The sequence below is a fragment of the Polypterus senegalus genome, chromosome 9 (genome assembly GCF_016835505.1).
Source record: "Polypterus senegalus isolate Bchr_013 chromosome 9, ASM1683550v1, whole genome shotgun sequence".
NCBI classification, from domain to species: domain Eukaryota; kingdom Metazoa; phylum Chordata; class Cladistia; order Polypteriformes; family Polypteridae; genus Polypterus; species Polypterus senegalus.
Window position 1 is genome coordinate 129,734,674 of NC_053162.1, and position 17,946 is coordinate 129,752,619.

Sequence of the window (17,946 nt, forward strand, 5' to 3'; positions counted from 1 at the left end):
TCAACTAAATGATTATGTTCTGCATGTGGCATGGGGTTTCACATTCAACAATGAAACAGCTCATACACAGCACTCATCCCCCTGTCCGGTTTTTATTAGCATTTTCTCCATTTACAAACAAAAGAAAGAAAGGGTGCAATTCAGTCATAAACTGGCCTAGATGCTGCTCTACATATCAATGAAACTTTGGGGGTAGCAACAACTGGCTTATCCAGCTTCCTTGTACTTTGAAAGTAGATAGTTAGACATTTTCGTTGTTTGACATCAAAAAAATAATCACACATTCACAGATCTTATACTAAATATGTAATATAAAGAGAAATGTGTCTTATTAAAGTGATGTCATACAACTCCAAAGTGAAGTTTTCGTAATAGGTCACATTGAGGAGATGAACACATCCTGATGCTTTGCAAGTGTTATGAAGATCCAAAGAGGTGCTTGTTTAGGTCTTGATACATAATAGCAAATGAGGAATTGAAGCATTTTTGGAGTACCTAAACTAAAGCGTTACAAGCTCATCAATAAAATGTTGAATGTACTTGAGACGTCTAGGAAAAATCCTGACTTAAGCCCTATTAAACACGTATGGCATAATTTAAAAAGGTGAACTTGAATAACATGGAGGAAATCAGTCCAAAACCAGTGTTCTAAGATGATTGATATCTCCACTGATTTCTGTTGTTATGTTAAAAGGCAGCTCAAGCAAATGTTAATTTGTGTACTGTTTATATTTGTGCAAACAGAATATTTCAGTTTTTGACTATATGCTTGTAGCTTGTTATTTGAAATACATCAGCATTTGAGAATTACATTTGAAGAATCTCAATATTTTTGCAGGAGACAGAAAATATTTGTGAAGTGCAAAAGGTTTTAAGATTGTTTTAAGTGTAACACTTTTTTTTTTTCTTTTTTGCACTAGGTGAAGAAGAGCCTGGCTGTAGTGAAAAGACAGAAAGTGCACAGAATCAGCTTTCACACGATGACCTGTTTGTGAACAGAACATTCTCCTGTCGAATGAGGTGCTTGCTGGACTATAATTCTGGTTTTTTGGTAATTATCTTTACAGACTGTTTTTTCACATTGAGAAAAAAATACTTTACTTTAAAGCGCTTACTTATTCCTTTTGAGTTCACCTATAACTTCTCTTCAAGTTTTCTCTTTCTCAGTTTTTACTATTCCAGACCAAGATTTTAGACTAATTAGTGCCTCTCTTTCCCTGTCGTGTGTGCATGTGTAGTGACTTTTGATTGTGCCCTGAGATAGACTGACATTCAGCCAACTACAGTGTGTTACTCTTTATGCCATTTTCTCCAGCAGTCTTTTGCTGTTTGATCCTATCTTACTTGCTTGATTCATTGATCTCCTGATGTGATCCCGCTTTGTAAATCACCATGCTGTTTAAGAGAGAACTCGGTGCTTTAGTAAATTCAGAAAGTATTCATACCCCGTCACTGTTTTCACATTTTTTATATTGCAACCTTATGCTAAAATCAATCAATTAGTTCATTGTTTTTCCTCATCAAGCAACCCTAAATACCCCAGAATGACAAAGCAAAAACAGGATTTTAATTTTTTTGCAAATTTATCAAAAAAAAAAAAAAATCGGAGTGTGCTCCCATCTACTTTCTTGTATACTGAGATACAGGAACAGGTCATCAGAACCACTTCCAGTTGCTCAATATTTCTCAAATATTATCCATCTTCGTTTCTCATCATAACTAATTAATTGATAATATCAATTCACAATCATTTATCTCTATTTATAATCAAACTTTATATTAAAATATTTTCGCGCTTAGGGAGGTCGAAAACGGTGGTGGAATTTTTTTCATGATTTCATATGCATTACCTAGATTCCGTGCAAAGTAGAAGGAGTTATAGTCGCCTAAAAGCAATAGAAAAAGTTTTAGTATTATTTAACATGTGTTGCAATAAACAGCTATACGTAAAACTAAATTTAGCTACATTTAATTATAATAAATAAAAAAAAAAAATCATAAAATGAAATTAATTTCCAGGAACGTGACCGGGACATAGCAGCTTAATGTTCCCAATACATCTTTATATTTACACGGTATGTTCAATGTTTTGATTTATATTTATTTATTATATTGTTGATATAAAGTAGGTGTACAAAATCTCATTGACCTATGTCAAAGCATTTTCAAATTATCATGATTACACACAGACAGACATAAATTCAAAAATGGTATTTTCAGACTCAGGAAGGTCTAAAATGTCAAGATTCATCAAAATCTCGAGGTCAGATTTTTTCACAATACCTATACTTTCTCTATACTATGTATACAAGAAAGTAAAAAATGAAATATCATACTAACACAAATTTTCAGTCCCTTTTCTATGACCCTTAAAATCTTGCTTTGCATCCCATTCTATTGATCACCATTGAGATGTTTCTACACCTTGCTTGGAGACCAGCAGTGGTACATTTAATTGATTGGGCATGATTTGGAAAGACACTCACCTGTCTATATAACATCTTACAGCTGGCAACAACAAAAAACAGGCCATGAGGTCAAAGGAATTACCTGCAGAAATTAGAAACAAGATTGTGTCAAGATGCAGATCTGAGAAAAAGCTGAAAAAGAATTCCTGCAGCATTGAAGGTTCCCAAAAGCACAGTTGCCTTCATAATTCTTAAATAGAATAAGTTTGGAACACTCTTTCTAAAGCTGGCCACCTCACCAAACTGAGTAATTGTGGGAAGAGGGCCATGGTAAGAGAGGTGACCAAAACTTGATGGTCAGTCTGGCTGAGGTTTACAAAATCAATGTAGAGATGGAAGAAACTTCCAGATAAACAGCCCTCATTACAACACTCCACTGATCCAGGCCTTATGACAAAGTGGCCAGAGAGAAACTTCTCCTCAGTAAAAGACATATGGAAGCCTGATTGAAGTTTGCAAAAAGGCACCTAAGGGACCCTCAGAATGTGAAAATCAAGATTCTTTGATCTGATGAAACCTAGATTATGTCATGTCTGGTGGAAATCAGGCACTGCTCTTTATCTGTGTAATATTGTGTCCAATGATGAAGCATGGTGGTGGCAGGGACTGGGAGACTAGATAGTGTTGAGTGAAAGCTGAACAGAGTAAAGTACAAAGATATCCATAATGAAAACCTGCTCTGGAGTCCTCCACACCTCAAAATGGCCCAGAACTTCACTTTCCAGCAGGTTAATGCAAAGACAACACAGGAGTGGCTTAGGATCCACCATTACAATATTCTTGAGTGGGCCAGCCAGAGCCAGGACTTGAACCCAATAGAACATCTCTGGAGAGACCTGAAAATAGCTATCCACTGATGTACTCCATTCAACTTGGCAGAATTTGGGAGGATCTGTAGAGAAGAATGGCAGAAAATCCCCAAATTCAGGAGTGTGAAACTCACAGGAATTGCTGATAAAGGTGCATGAATTAAGTACACCGTGAACAGTGAAGGGATCTGAATACTTTCTGAATCCACTGTACCTTAGGATTTGTCATGATCTCTTGCCCTGCCACGCTTTAGACCTTTTGTGGTCATGGATGTCTTGGTTGATATTTGATTATGATTTGTATTGGCTGTATGAAAATGTTCTTGTTTGTTTTCTATATATACAGTATCCTTGCCTGATTCACACCATGTTTCATCCTTCCATTGATGTAACATTTTATTCTGTGTCCTTATAAAAAATAAGGCCCATTTGATTTTTTTTTTATCCAACATGTCACATGAAAGGTCAGGTGAACATGAGGGCTCAAAAATCAACTAACTTTATCTAGTGGTGTTCAGGTTTACTTACAAAGATGACCGTAGAGATAAGCAGGGTTTAGTTTCATTGATTTTAAAATCTGAAGGTTGGCTTTTGATCACCATAACCCTACATTGGATTAAAAGGTAAAACTATAAGCAGCTTGTGAGTCTTTGTTACTTTATCTGCCGCTTTCCAACTTTATTATTAAACTAGCTGTGTAAGCCTGTGCTGTGAAAAGCACGGAGTCCAAGAAACTATTGAAATCGTCAGAAAAGAAATTGAAATGTAGAGGTGTCAGGTAATTGAAAGGAACTACTTTGGGCATCTCCCTCCTAGGAGGTTAAGTTTTGCTGACGTGCTCGGATCGCTTGTGCATTAGTGGCAAAATGACTTTGTTTTCTTTGGAGGTTTTGTTTTGCCGATGTGCTCGCCTCGCTTCTGTATTAGCGGCTAAGTGAGTGACTTTCTTCGGAGGTTTCATTTTGCTGACGTGCCGGCCTCGCTTGTGTATCCTCGGATGTGGAGCCCTTACCCCGACTCCATCTGTCACTTCTGGGCCGGACAGACAGACACACACACTTCCACATGTAGACGTTTATATATAAGATATGTGTCTGGGCATGCATATCACTGTAAAAATATCTGGGTTATATATAGTATATTTCAGAAGATTTTGCTCTCATTTTCCCTTCCTTTCATAAGTATATTTCTTACATATTTTGACAAACCCATGAATTTGAAACTGTTAGTCATAATTCTCTTAATTTATCTGGTGTGTGGACCGGTGTAACATGATACACATACAGAAGACAAAAGTTAAGGTAGAAGACGGAAATTAAGGTAGATGTTTCAAATTAAAGGAATTATATAATGTAAGTTAGTTATACTCACTAATCATGCTGTTGCAGAGTAGTGACATGTTGCATGTTGATTTACATATGTAAATAAGAATTTCACTGTTCATGTATCAATAATGTCCCTATGAATCTAGGGCTAAATCCACACTGCCACATTTTCATTTAAAAATTGAGTTTTTAAAGATAAACAATCTCCATCAACACTGGAGGTTTTGCATTGTTTAAAACAGGACCCCTATCCATACCGAGTTGCCCCAACATGCAAATGACATACACCTTCACCAAACCTGGGCCTGTGTGCATCGGTGACAAACTACCCACGCAAGCATTCCTCTGATATGTGTTCACAGCATTAAAAAAGAAAGAAATTCTTTAAGGAGCCAGAGCGAATTGCCCTCCCTTGTATCACAGTAAAGCGCTGATTACATGAAAAGCTGGTACTCAATTTTTTTGATGATGCAACACTTAAAAAAAGGTGTTTAGCCTTTAGCTCTGTGTTCATTCGTATGTTTAATGAACATAAGTAGTCCACAGCAATCAGAGCATCTTGTCTCAGACAACATTTTTTGTTCTTTATTTCACCTTATACAATTTCTCGTATTAGGAATTTGTTAGTTTTTGCATACCCCTTGGAGTCAGAGCACAGGGTCAGCCATTGTACAGCACCCCTGGAGAAATTGAAGGTTAAGGGCCTTGCTCAAGGGCCCAGCAAAGTAGAATCTCTTTTTGGCAGTGACGGGGATTCAAACCGGCAACTTTCGGGTACCAGCGCGGATCCTTTGCCTCAGAGCCACCACTCCGCCCTTAAATGTGTAAGTTTAACTGAAAAGAATAAATGAATGCATGCGTTTGTGTGTCTATATCTTCGCTTTACTGCATTGTGCTTTTGTGTTTCTCTCTGTTCTGTAACATTGTGAGCTCAGCTGCATTCTACACCCACCTAACTCATTAAGTGCTTGTTATTTATTTGCAGCAGAATGCAATTGTCCTTACTGAATAGATTACATTTAAGCAATACAAATTGATAAAATGCTGTCAGTACAGTGCCCGCTGCATTGGAAAAAATCTTTCTTCTGTGAAGGATGACTGGTCCATGAATGAGATGTTGTAATGTGCAGAAAATGTAATTAGGGAGCAGCTATGAAATAAGCACGAACCAATCAGAGCATGATTAGAGTAGCGTTTTCGCTCATCCACACTGACACTGCATTTATGAAAGTATCCTAAAAAATCTTTATTTTTTCCAGGTGAAAACGTAGATAAATGTATTACTTTTTAAATGAAAACATAGAAATGTGGATGGGACATGTAATTTGTCTTCTAGCTTCTAGCTTTTACATTTCTGTAACAGAAAATGTTCTGTAACATTTCTGGAACATCGTTTCCCACTGGGCTTGAAGGAAACATTATGCTTTGACGTTATACATTTTCCATTATTCCAGGTCAAAATATTTTTTTTTGTCTTAGAACCTTTTTTTAATATTTCTGCATTTGTCATAGTGATGAATTTTGTCTGAACACATTGACAGCTACTACCAATAGTATTTACCTTTCTTATATTTTTTAGTCAGTGATCATCCGGGGAAAGCTGAAATTTCTTCAAGGACAAACAGACATAATGACTGATATTCATGATGTGTCGTCTGAAATAGCTCTCTTTGCCATCATAGTGCCAGTTCAGCAACCTACCATTGTGGAACTTCACATCAGGAATACTCTCTTCCGAACTAAACACAAGTTGGACTTCACTCCCTTAAATATTGATAGCAAGTGAGTAATTCAAAAATCATCCTTTAAAGCAATTCTGCTGTAGTCTGATTAAGAAAGGGAATGGATATATTTATAATTGGGCAAAAGAAATACTTCATTCTGTTCCAAGAATTTTTATAGTAGGAAGAGAGGAACTGCATAAATGGTAAATGTTTTGTTTTACGCTTACTGCTCTCCTGTTCATTTTATAATATATTATTATTATTAGGCCCTGCGGTGGGCTGGCGCCCTGCACGGGGTTTGTTTCCTGCCTAGCACCCTGTGTTGGCTGGGATTGGCTCCAGCAGACCCCCGTGACCCTGTAGTTAGGATATAGCGGGTTGGATAATGGATGGATAGATATTATAATTAAGTTTAATTTAAGTTGATCACTGCTCTTGATGGGCTAACTGTAAACTCTTCTTCATCCTATGGTATATATCTTTATATTTATGGATAAATACTATACTGAATACTAAACTGAATTTGAAACTTATACTCAAGTCTCCTCCCTTTGCTTTTTGTATGCCTCTGAGCTGGGACCTCATGAAATCAGCCTTGAAATGCCACATCACATTGACACACAAAGCTGCAATAATACAGCTTGAAAGTCACACTAATAGGGTTGAATTTAGAGAAACTGGAAGCTCTTTCCTTATCTATCTATTCATCCATTCATCTCCTTTCATCTTCTGAGCCTGCTTTTTCCAGTTTTCTAGGGTGTGTACATGTACACAGGAAAACAATGTGAAATATATCATTATATATAGTTCATAAGAAAAAAAGTGCGGCATTCCTGACAGTTTTTCATTTATTGTTATTCCACCTGAGTTAGCCTGTCCAGTTTTTGGAGGTTAAATTAAGAACATTTTTATGGCATAGCATAGTGTCTCAGTGATTAGTACTGCTGCTTGATGGATTCAGTGTCACAAGTTTGAATACCTCGGCTGATCACTATGTTCAGTTGGCATGTTCTATCCAGATCTTCATTTATAAAACTTTTCATGGATTCAAGCATGAAAATATGTTCATGGCAAAAAAGTGGAAAATGTGTATGCAAAAAATAAATAAATAAATAAGAAAATGTATGCACATTTCTACACAATTTATCCCTAATTAATTACAATCACCTTGTAAATATGATTTTATGAATGTGCCTCGAATGCTGCCATCAAATAAACCAACATGGAGTATGCTAATCATCTTCATACATTTGCAATCACAATGCTGCAGAACTTCATTGGCTGGTAGAACAGCTCTCTTCTGACGCATTGAGATCCCAGCACTTGCACTCAAGAAATTTCTGACTGTGCTTCACAACTGAGGGTGCAAAATTATGCGTGGCATTAGAGTGACTCTTCTTTGCGTTCTGGGGGTCAGTAAAGGTGTCTGAGCAGGTAACCGCTATTACCTGCTACATGTAATATCATGATTATTGTTACAGTGAATAATAAAGGCCCTATGAAAGACTGAATGTTCAGCCAGTTACCTTACCAGCGAGCCACCTACCATGTGCAGCACCATCACAACTGTCAATAACACTAGCCTCAAAATGAATGAATCACAGGATGACATGGGTCTCTGAGACATGACATTTGTCAGCCACATCTTAGCTTCACAGATAACTTGAGCATTAATGGAATGTCACTGCTGACAGTTAATAAAAAGAGCTTCATTCTCAATAGGTGCCCTTATTGCAATATGAGTGCAGTAAACTACTCTTGATTATGTTAGGAGAATCCAGAAACTGCTGCAAATTAAATTTTTATGTAGGCAAAAACATGGTATCTTTTATATGTGTACATCCAAACCACATGATGTAGTGCCTCACCAGTCAATTAGTGGATTCTAGCACAGCAGGCATGATGGAGTGAAGCGAGACTGAAATAACAATGTTGGCCAGTTCCCTGATAAGTGACAACAGGTAGAATATATAAACTGAAGAAAAAATGAAAATGTTCATCAGTACAAATACGCAGCATTGGCCCTCTTGAAAGGGAAATAAAATACAGCGTGTGAAATATATTCATCCCTTTTGAGATGTAATATGTTTGTCACATCAACTCACATTATAATAAGTAATATGAATTATTATATATGTGAGTCATCGTTTAGCGGGTTTGCCTGAATTTTCCTATTTTATTAAGGGGGCCATGTTCTCCCAGTTTCTCACAAATGTTCCATACCCGTGGGTCAGAGTTGCAGTAAAAATATATATATGTTCACACATTAAGTTGTCTTTTATAAATCCAGATATTTGCATGGGAAATTACATACACATATTTTGAGCCTCATTTTGTGTGTATGCAAGCTTTATAAATGAGGCTGCAGGTCTGCATTCAGTTTTTCTCCTACATCCCAAAGATGTGCATGTTGACTGAACATTCTAAACTGGCAGAGGGTGGGTGTTGATGTGGGTCTGTGTGTAAGTAGGCTCTGTGGATGACTGCTGTTCCATCTACAGTTGGATTCTTCCTTGAAATTGAATCATGTTGAAATATGTTCCAACCTCAATCCTTATTTGAGATATGGTATCAATTACATATTAAAAACAACTAAGAGTTAAACAGCAGTACATTATAGTAATATCCTGGTGGCAACTGACTTAAGACCAGTGGTGAATTGTGGTCTTTCAAACAGATGAAGCACATTTTAGGCCTTCATCATAAATTAGTCAATTATTACATCATGTTATTTATATGTAAATTCTGTCCTCCTTTCATTTTGTAGAAAATAGTCTGGCAGCAGCACATTCTCTTTGTAACAGCACTTCCAGTTAGCCATTGCACCTTATCATACCAGAAGAATTGAAAAAAAATGGTTATTTTTCCCTGACTTTTGAACCAAATCAATCTTGTGCGTTGATCTGCCCTGCTATTTAACTCTGAGTCTTCCCTCATAAGGAAGAATATCAAATGACTTTGCTAAAATCAGGTGAACAATATCAGCAATGTCTGCCGTTACGCACAGCCAGCTAGCTGCCTGGCTGGTTCACCCTCGTGCATGACCTACAATTAAATAAACAAATGAACTTTACTGAACTCAGACAAGGAGCAAACTCAAGAATGCTATGTTTATGTTTTTATTTACAGTAGGATATGTACAAATGAAAATAGTGGGCTATATCACTAGCAAATAACAGACTAAAAATCCGCATGGGACTGAACCTGAAATGCTCCGTAGCAAAAACACTGTCAGTCAAAATGAGGTCCAGCCACTTTGACAGTTCCTCCAATCATCATGCAGCAGCCCAGCACCCTGGCCAGCCCACTGTCCTATTTGTTCCCAAAGATGCTGAGCTTTGCTAGAAATTACATTTTGAAGCACTTGTTCAATAAATGTCTAGCTTTACTGTACTGAAAACAAAGCTGCGCTCCAATGGGTTTTAATAGATTCTGCTGCCATGGGAAGGTATGAAAAAAAAAAAAACTGTTAGACGACCTGCAAGAAATTATTGAGGATTCTGAATGAAGTTAAACACACTGTAGCACCCTCTTTGTAATAGCTAATACAACATTACATATTTGACCAATTTGTTGTGACATTTTGGAGGAGGCTGAACTTCTCTTGTAGTCTTAGAGTAGTCATCTCTGCTCAAGACATAGTGACCTAAATCTTTTGTTTGTATAGTTTGGAGAGGAAGGTTGAAGTTCTTCATTAACTTTTCTGTTGGGTAAAATCAAGGAGAATGCATTTGATGAGCAATAAAAGAAGAAAACGGAGTATTTCTGCATATTATTGCAGGTGTGCTGTTTTATGCATTAGTATACTGGAGCAGTAACATGAGGGCAGAAATACCAATACACCTTAAAATTTAATAAGGAAGGCTGACTCTATTCTGGGACCTCGGCTGGACTTTCTGGAAGTACACGCAGAGAGAATGACTTTGGCTAAATAACTGGTTATCTCAAACAATGGCTCACACCTTCTGCATGACACCCTAACTAACCCAAGGAGCACCTTCAGCTGAAGGATAATTTATTTCCAGGAAATACAGCAGGAGGTCTTTTTTATCAGTTGTCATAAGACTTTACAACATATCATATTTTCTGCCATTTTGAATTAGTATAACATAACCAATATTCTCAAGCTTGATTAATCAATTCAGAGCTACAGGGGCCAGAGCCTCTTTTGGCAGCATCAGGCACAAGGCAGAAACTAACCTTGCACAACATGTTACTCATACATAACCAGGATCTCACAGGGTCAGTTAATTTAACACAAATAAGTTTGGGAATGTGAGACTAATTTTATAATACCCAGAGAACAACTCATGCAGGTACAGGTAATGAAAGGGTAGGTCACTTGAACCCAGAGCACTTGTTTCATGAGGCAGCATCTCCAATCACTGTGCCAACATGCCATTTGTGTTTTTGTAAAATGGTAAATTTAAAAAGTTTAGGAACATACTGTTCCAACAGTACTGGGTTCCTGGTCTCAGAGTAGTGGTGTGCTAAAGCTTATCATGACAGCACTGGGTTTGTAGGGTCATTATTGTCATGCACAAGGTGTGTTAGTTAAGTGCCTTTAACCATAGAATAATTGCTGGCGTCCAAAGTGGTGGTTCAATGAGTTTAGAGAGAATGGATGCAAGGTAGTAACCAACCTTGGATAGGGCATTAGTCCATTGTAGAGACCACTGACACACTTATTCATACTGACCTCATTTGGAACCACCACTTAACATGCACATCTTTGGAAATGTGGGAGAATAAACAATGCAGACAGGAACTGGACTGGCCCTATCATTAGCTTTCTTTCATTTACTTTACATTTGGCAAGTCTCTTGTCGATCTGAACATATAGAATGGAAACATAGGTAAGGAGTACATAAGCTGATTTGTTTCCATTCCATGAAATGGAGTTGCTTATTTCAATAAATTTTTTCGGTCAGATATGCAAGCAAGAATTTCACTGTAGTCATTACATGTACCAATATTATTATACAGTGATCCCTCGCTATATCGCGCTTCGACTTTCGCGGCTTCACTCCATTGCGGATTTTAAATGTAAGCATATCTAAATATATATCACGGATTTTTCGCTGGTTCGCGGCTTTCTGTGGACAATGGGTCTTTTAATTTATGGTACATGCTTCCTCAGTTTGTTTGCCTAGTTGATTTCATACAAGGAACGCTATTGGCGGATGGCTGAGAAGCTACCCAATCAGAGCACGTATTACATATTAAATAAAACACCTCAATGAAATATGATATGCTTCCCCCGCGGTGCTTCGCACACTTAAAAACTCTTACAGCACGTATTGATTTTTGATTGTTTGCTTTTCTCTGCCTCTCTCACTCTCTCTGACATTTTCTGCTCCTGACGGAGGGGGTGTGAGCAGAGGTGCTGTTTGCACAGAGGCTGTTTGCTTAGAAGATACGGAGGCTCCTCTAAAAAATGCTGAAAGACTACCTTCACATTGATCCCTTCCTTGCGGCCGCTTTATCGTGGTGCTTCCACTTAAAAGCCCAACAGCCCTATTGATTTTTGATTGTTTACTTTTCTCTCTCTCTCTCTGACATTCTCTGCTCCTGGCATGCACTTCTTTGAAGAGGAAGATATGTTTGCATTCTTTTAATTGTGAGAAAGAGCTGCCATCTCTGTCTTGTCATGGAGCACAGTTTAAACTTTTGACTAAAGGGTGTTATTTCATTTCTAGTGGGCTCTAATAATGTTATAAAACATATTTAGAAGGTCTTTCTATGCTCTAACTGCGAAAATATTAGATTTATAAATAAAGAATCCTACTTTGCGGAAATTCATTTATCGCGGTAGAGTCTGGAATGGATTAACCGTGATAAACGAGGGTTTACTGTACTGCTTATTTTTAATATCCTATAACCCTGAATGATTACTTAAATGTTTAGACATGAATTTATTATGTGTACTTTTTGTATGTACTTTTTGTAAGCATAAAGAATTTTTAACTTGTATCCTGGCAATAATAATAATTAATTTAAGAACAATACAGTAATCCCTCCTCGATCGCGGGGGTTGCATTCCAGACCCCCCGCGATAGGTGAAAATCCGCGAAGTAGAAACCATATGTTTGTATAGTTATTTTTATATATTTTAAGCCCTTATAAACTCTCCCACACTGTTAACATTATTAGAGCCCTCTAGACATGAAATAACACCCTTTAGTCAAACGTTTAAACTGTGCTCCATTACAAGACAGAGATGACAGTTCTTTCTCACAATTAAAAGAAAGCAAACATATCTTATCTTTAAAGGAGCGCCGTCAGGAGCAGAAAATGTCACAGAGAGAGAGAGAGCAAAGAAAAGCAAACAATCAAAAAATCAATACATGCTTTTAAGTATACAGAAGCACCGCGATAAAGCGGCATTTTGTAGAAGAGCGTCCGTGTCCTCTGTGCAAACAGCCCCTCTGCTCACACCCCCTCCGTCAGGCAGAGAGAGTGAGAAAGAAAGAGAGCATTGAGGAGTTTTAGTTAATATGTAATACATGCTCTGATTGGGTAGCTTTTAAGCCAACCGCCAATAGCATCCCTTGTATGAAATCAACTGGGCAATCAAACTGAGGAAGCATGTAACCTAAATTAAAAGACCCATTGTCCGCAGAAAGCGGCGAACCAGCGAAAAATCCACGATATATATTTAGATATGCTTACATTTAAAATCCGCGATAGAGTGAAACCGCGAAAGTCAAAAGCGCGATATAGAAAGGGATTACTGTACTAAAAAAAATCAGTCTATTACCATGTTAAAGGACCTATGACTGAGAGCAGCTACCACTTCACTCTACTGTCTGAGGACAGAATATCACATGTGTTCTGACAACTAGACCAGAGAGTCTTCATTTCACCAAATTAGTTGTATACCATCATACTATATCATTGACAGGAGCAACTCTTTGGCATTAATCAAATGTAGTCTAATGTAGTTAAGGACTTTGTTAAATGCTGCGAGTCAAACCACTTACACCTGAACACCAGCAAAACCAAGGAGCTAGTGGAAGATTTTAGGATACTCGGGCTCCTCCTGGACCCTGTGATCAGCAGAGATGACTGTGTGCAGTGGGTGCATGCCTATAAATACCTGGGAGTGCAGCTGGATGATACATTGGACTGGACTGCCAATACGGATGCTCTGTGCAAGAGAGGACAGGGCCGACTATACTTCCTTAGAAGGCTGGCATCCTTCAACATCTGCAATAAGATGCTGCAGATGTTCTATCAGACGGTTGTGGCGAGTGCCCTCTTCTACGCAGTGGTGTGCTGGGGAAGCAACATAAAGAAGGAGGACGCCTCACGCCTGGACAAACTGATGAGGAAGGCAGGCTGTATTGTAGGCACGGAGCTGGACAGTTTGACATCTGTGGCAGAGTAACTGGCGCTGAGCAGACTCCTGTCAATCATAGAGAATCCACTGCATCCACTAAACAGTATCATCTCCAGACAGAGGAGCAGCTTCCTGTCACTGCCCCCGCTGCACTGACAGACTTCCTCCCCCATACTATGCGACTCTTCAGTTCCACCCGGGGGAGTAAATGCTAACATTATTCAAAGTTATTATCTGTTTTATCTGCATTTTTATCACTCTTTAATTTAATATTGTTTTTTATCAGTATGCTGCTGCTGGAGTATGTGAATTTCCCCTTGGGATTAATAAAGTATCCATCTATCCATCTATCAATCTATCGATCTATCAATCTATCTAATCCAAATCTGTGATGTGCATAAGGATAGAATTTTGAAGATGAACAAAATTCTCAGTAGTCATCCATCCATTATCCAACCCACTATAGACAATATAGAATCGCCAATGTACCTAACCTGCGTGTCTTTGGACTGTGGGAGGAAACCGGAGTGCCCAGAGGAAACCCACACTAACACGAGGGGAACATGCAAACTCCACACAGGGAGGATCCAGGAAGTAAACCCGGGTCTCCTAACTGCAAGGCAGCAGCGCTACCCACTGTGCCACTGTAATCAACAGATGGAAATTCAGAAATAATACTTGTGGTTGGAGAAGCCTACTCCAAAGATGAGTAGCTTGAAAAATTATCTGGCTGTAGTGCAGGATAAAGAGGCAAATAATTTCTAATCGCTAGGCCTGTGGCCAAAAACATTTATTCAAGGTGCAAAAAAGGGGGTCATGCTGTTGTCTCAGACTAAAATAATCTGTACTTGTAAAACATGAATCAAGAGATGGAAGGTATGCATCATTTGGCTGTTTTTGCTCTCCCAGTATTACGAGAAGCTACACCAGTGGAGCAACTGCCATGACCTACTGTCCATCTCCTAAGGGTTCAATAGAGGAGAAGAATCAATGTGTTTGACTCAAAAATTTAGATTGTGGTTTATATATGTGCCTTTGCACCACTGGGATGCCTTCACGCTGAAAGGACCGGGGGAGGAAGAGTGGCCAGAGCATTATCTCCCCTGGAGCGCTGGGTGGCAGCCCCCTGGGTTGCATCGATGCCTCTGACTCCTGATGGGTTCCATTACAGTTGGAGTTGGAAGTGCTGCCGGAAATGCATCAACGAGCACCTGGAACACTTCCGGCTGCCTTATAAAAGGGGCCAACAGACACTACTTTGGGAGCCAGAGTCAGGAGGAAGAAGGATGAAGCTTGTGAGAGAAGAGTGGAGGCAGAAGGTCTGTGACTGTGCTTTTGGAACTGTATTGTACTTGTGGGAAATGGGGAAGGCGTTTCCCACAAAACAAAGGAAAAATAAAGTGTGCTGTAACTTATGTTTCTGCCTTTCTGTGTCGGGTTGGGGTTAGCACTACGTGCCCTGGGCTTCAGATATCCTATGCAGTTTTTTATTGTCTTTTTGATGGCATGTTCACATTTATGCATTATTTGGTGTATAGTAACATATAGTAATTTAATTCTACCAGTAAGGAAATAGAAAGTCTGAGTTAAATTAATTGTAAAGTACTTGCTGATCACAGAGAGTGGTGATGTATTGCATGTTGGTTAGCACATATAAGATAGAACTTCACTGTACTCTATATAAGTGGCAATAATAACCTCATAAGCCTATATTTTTTTTCTTTTTTAGTAACTTTTATTTATTTTCCCTTCTACAGATGCTCAATTTTTTAAAATTGTTTTGTAAAACTTAGAACAGTGTTTCCCAAACTCGGTCCTGGGGACCCCCTGGCTGCAGGTTTTTGATCCAACCAGCTTCTTTTTTTAATTGAACTCCTGGGCTAATTAAGTGAACTGATATTTCCCAAGTTCTGTGTTTAGGGAACTAATATAGAAATTAGAAAACTAAGTTTGCGAAAAAAAAATATTAAAATGTACCAAGCAGTTATATAGGAATGTTTTTTGTTTTCTTTTTAACAGTATTTTCATCTTGATTTTCATTCTACTTTTCTAGGTGTTCTAATTGTTTAATTAATCCATTATTTACTAATTAGTGGGTCTGACTCTAAAGTAGTTGTAGCCTTTGATTATTCAGTGTTGTTTGCCTGGGTGTCTGATCTGCTTGTTTTAAATTGTCATTATTAAGATACAACGAATGGGGAAAAACTGCACAGAGAAAGGGCAAAGTATAATGAAATCAACAAAAGAGAGTTAAGCATTTAAATCTATAGCAAAAGCACAAATATTTATAAATGTCTTATAAATGTAAAAATCATGCTGCTGTGCTTTTCTCAATGTCGAATAACAGAAAAAAAAATACCAGCTAATTAAATGAAATCAGTGTTATCAGGTGTTGTCACTGATTAAGAATCCGGTTGGAACAAAAACCTGCAGCCACAGGGGGTCCCCAGGACCGAGTTTGGGAAACACTGACTTAGAATATCAAAAGATATCTTGAAGTCTACTAAGACAAAATACCTTGTCTTTTACAGTATGCAAAAAATCTGAGTTTTGTTTTTCAGGGGGAAAAACGTTCTTGGCTGGACAGAGACCGAACTGTCTTCTCATCCTGGATATCTGTTTGTCCATTCTGAGGACATGCTTTATTGTACAGAGAACTACCTGAGAAGTAAGAACTGTTCTTACTGCACTTTGAATGTAGCGCTGAATGATAAAACTACTTGTAGTCTATATCAGCTGTCATGTCTCAAACCTTTAGCTTTTTGTAAGAGATTAGATACATATTTAACAGGTTTAAATGTTATTTATTAGAGAATTTCTTTTCCTTGAAAATTAATGTTTTTTAAATGTATAATGAAAATAGATATATGAATGCTTTTTTGGTTTTTTAACATTTACTTTAATCTCTCAGGGATCTAGTCATTGTGCATGTGAGGTTTGAACATCCCTCCTGGCACTATTGAGGGTTTTCCTCCAGTTATTTCGGTTTCTTTTGCATATCCCTAAAATTGTTGAATTATAATCAATTCCTGTCTGCATATGAGTATGGGTCTGTGTATGAGTGGTGATAGAAGAGAAAATGGAATAAAAGTACAAAATGTAACATTCTCAAATGAACTTAATCAAGTTTGGGGTCACGAGGCATGTTGAAAAAAAGCTAACTCACAGTTCATACATGGAAATTTCATAATTCTTTTTACATCATGATTGTACCTGATTGTGTTAAAGTCTTCTTGAGCAGAGGTTACTGCTACTGCTACACAACCCTAAGGATCCAGTCACATTTCAGTCACTGTCAGTGTGGTATTTGCTTGTTGGTCCTGTGTCTGTTTTTCTGAATAGATTGTTTTCCTGTGACATCCTAAAGATGTGTATATTTGGTTAATTGGTAACTATAAATTGGAAACATCTTAAAGTGCGGAGGTGTATGATTGAGTGTGCACTGCATCGGCCGTACATTCAGTCCAAGTAAAGATTCTGCCTTATTTATAATACCCTTTCTAGGGATGATTTGAGTGTTGCACTAAAAACTTTCGTGAAAGCATGTCCATTTTTGTAAAAGTGGTAATCTAAATACAACTACAATTTTAAATGCTTTCATTCATTCATGTATTTTCTTATTCCAATATAGGTTTGTAGGAATGGAACCTACAGATTAGGTTTAGGCACAAGGTCTACATGTCTACAAACCTATATTGGAATAAGAAAAGTTAATTTATACCCTTAAATTCGCCAAATTTCAGTGTGTGCCCTATGATAGACTGGCACCCCTTTCCTGGATTGCTTTCCATCATAGGACACACACTGAAATTTGGCGAATTTAAGGGTATAAATTAACTTTTCTTATTCCAATATAGGTTTGTAGGAATGGAACCTACAGATTAGGTTTAGGCACAAGGTGGAAAGCAATCCAGGAAAGGGGTGCCAGTCTATCATAGGACACGCACTGAAATTTGGCGAATTTAAGGGTATAAATTAACTTAACGTGTAGCACATTGGAATGTTAGAAGAAACCTGAATGCCCATAAAATACCGGCAACCTTTAAAATAATGCACACAAATAGTTTTGGGGCTGGGATTTGAACTGAGCACTCTGAAAATATAATGTAGGTGAACTAACCTACATGCTATTCTGATGTTGTTCATAAAGATAAAGTTATTCTAGTTGGTAGGTGGTATGCTAATTACATGGTTATTTGTACTCATTTGAAAGAAATCATGTATGTTTTGTTAATTTTAGTTTATTTAAGTAATGGATAATTATAATAATTTATATAA

The 17,946-nt window shown here is 37.8% G+C and overlaps 1 protein-coding gene across 1 annotated transcript in view; it reads left to right on the forward strand.

The window, feature by feature from the left end:
- The window catches only part of LOC120535783 (aryl hydrocarbon receptor-like), a 95,623-nt gene that overhangs the window by 56,223 nt on the left and 21,454 nt on the right, over positions 1–17,946 (forward strand). The window contains exons 7-9 of the mRNA XM_039763843.1: positions 921–1,051; positions 6,182–6,384; positions 16,230–16,336. Coding sequence (XP_039619777.1) covers positions 921–1,051; positions 6,182–6,384; positions 16,230–16,336 — 441 coding nt within the window. The remainder of the gene's footprint in view (positions 1–920; positions 1,052–6,181; positions 6,385–16,229; positions 16,337–17,946) is intronic.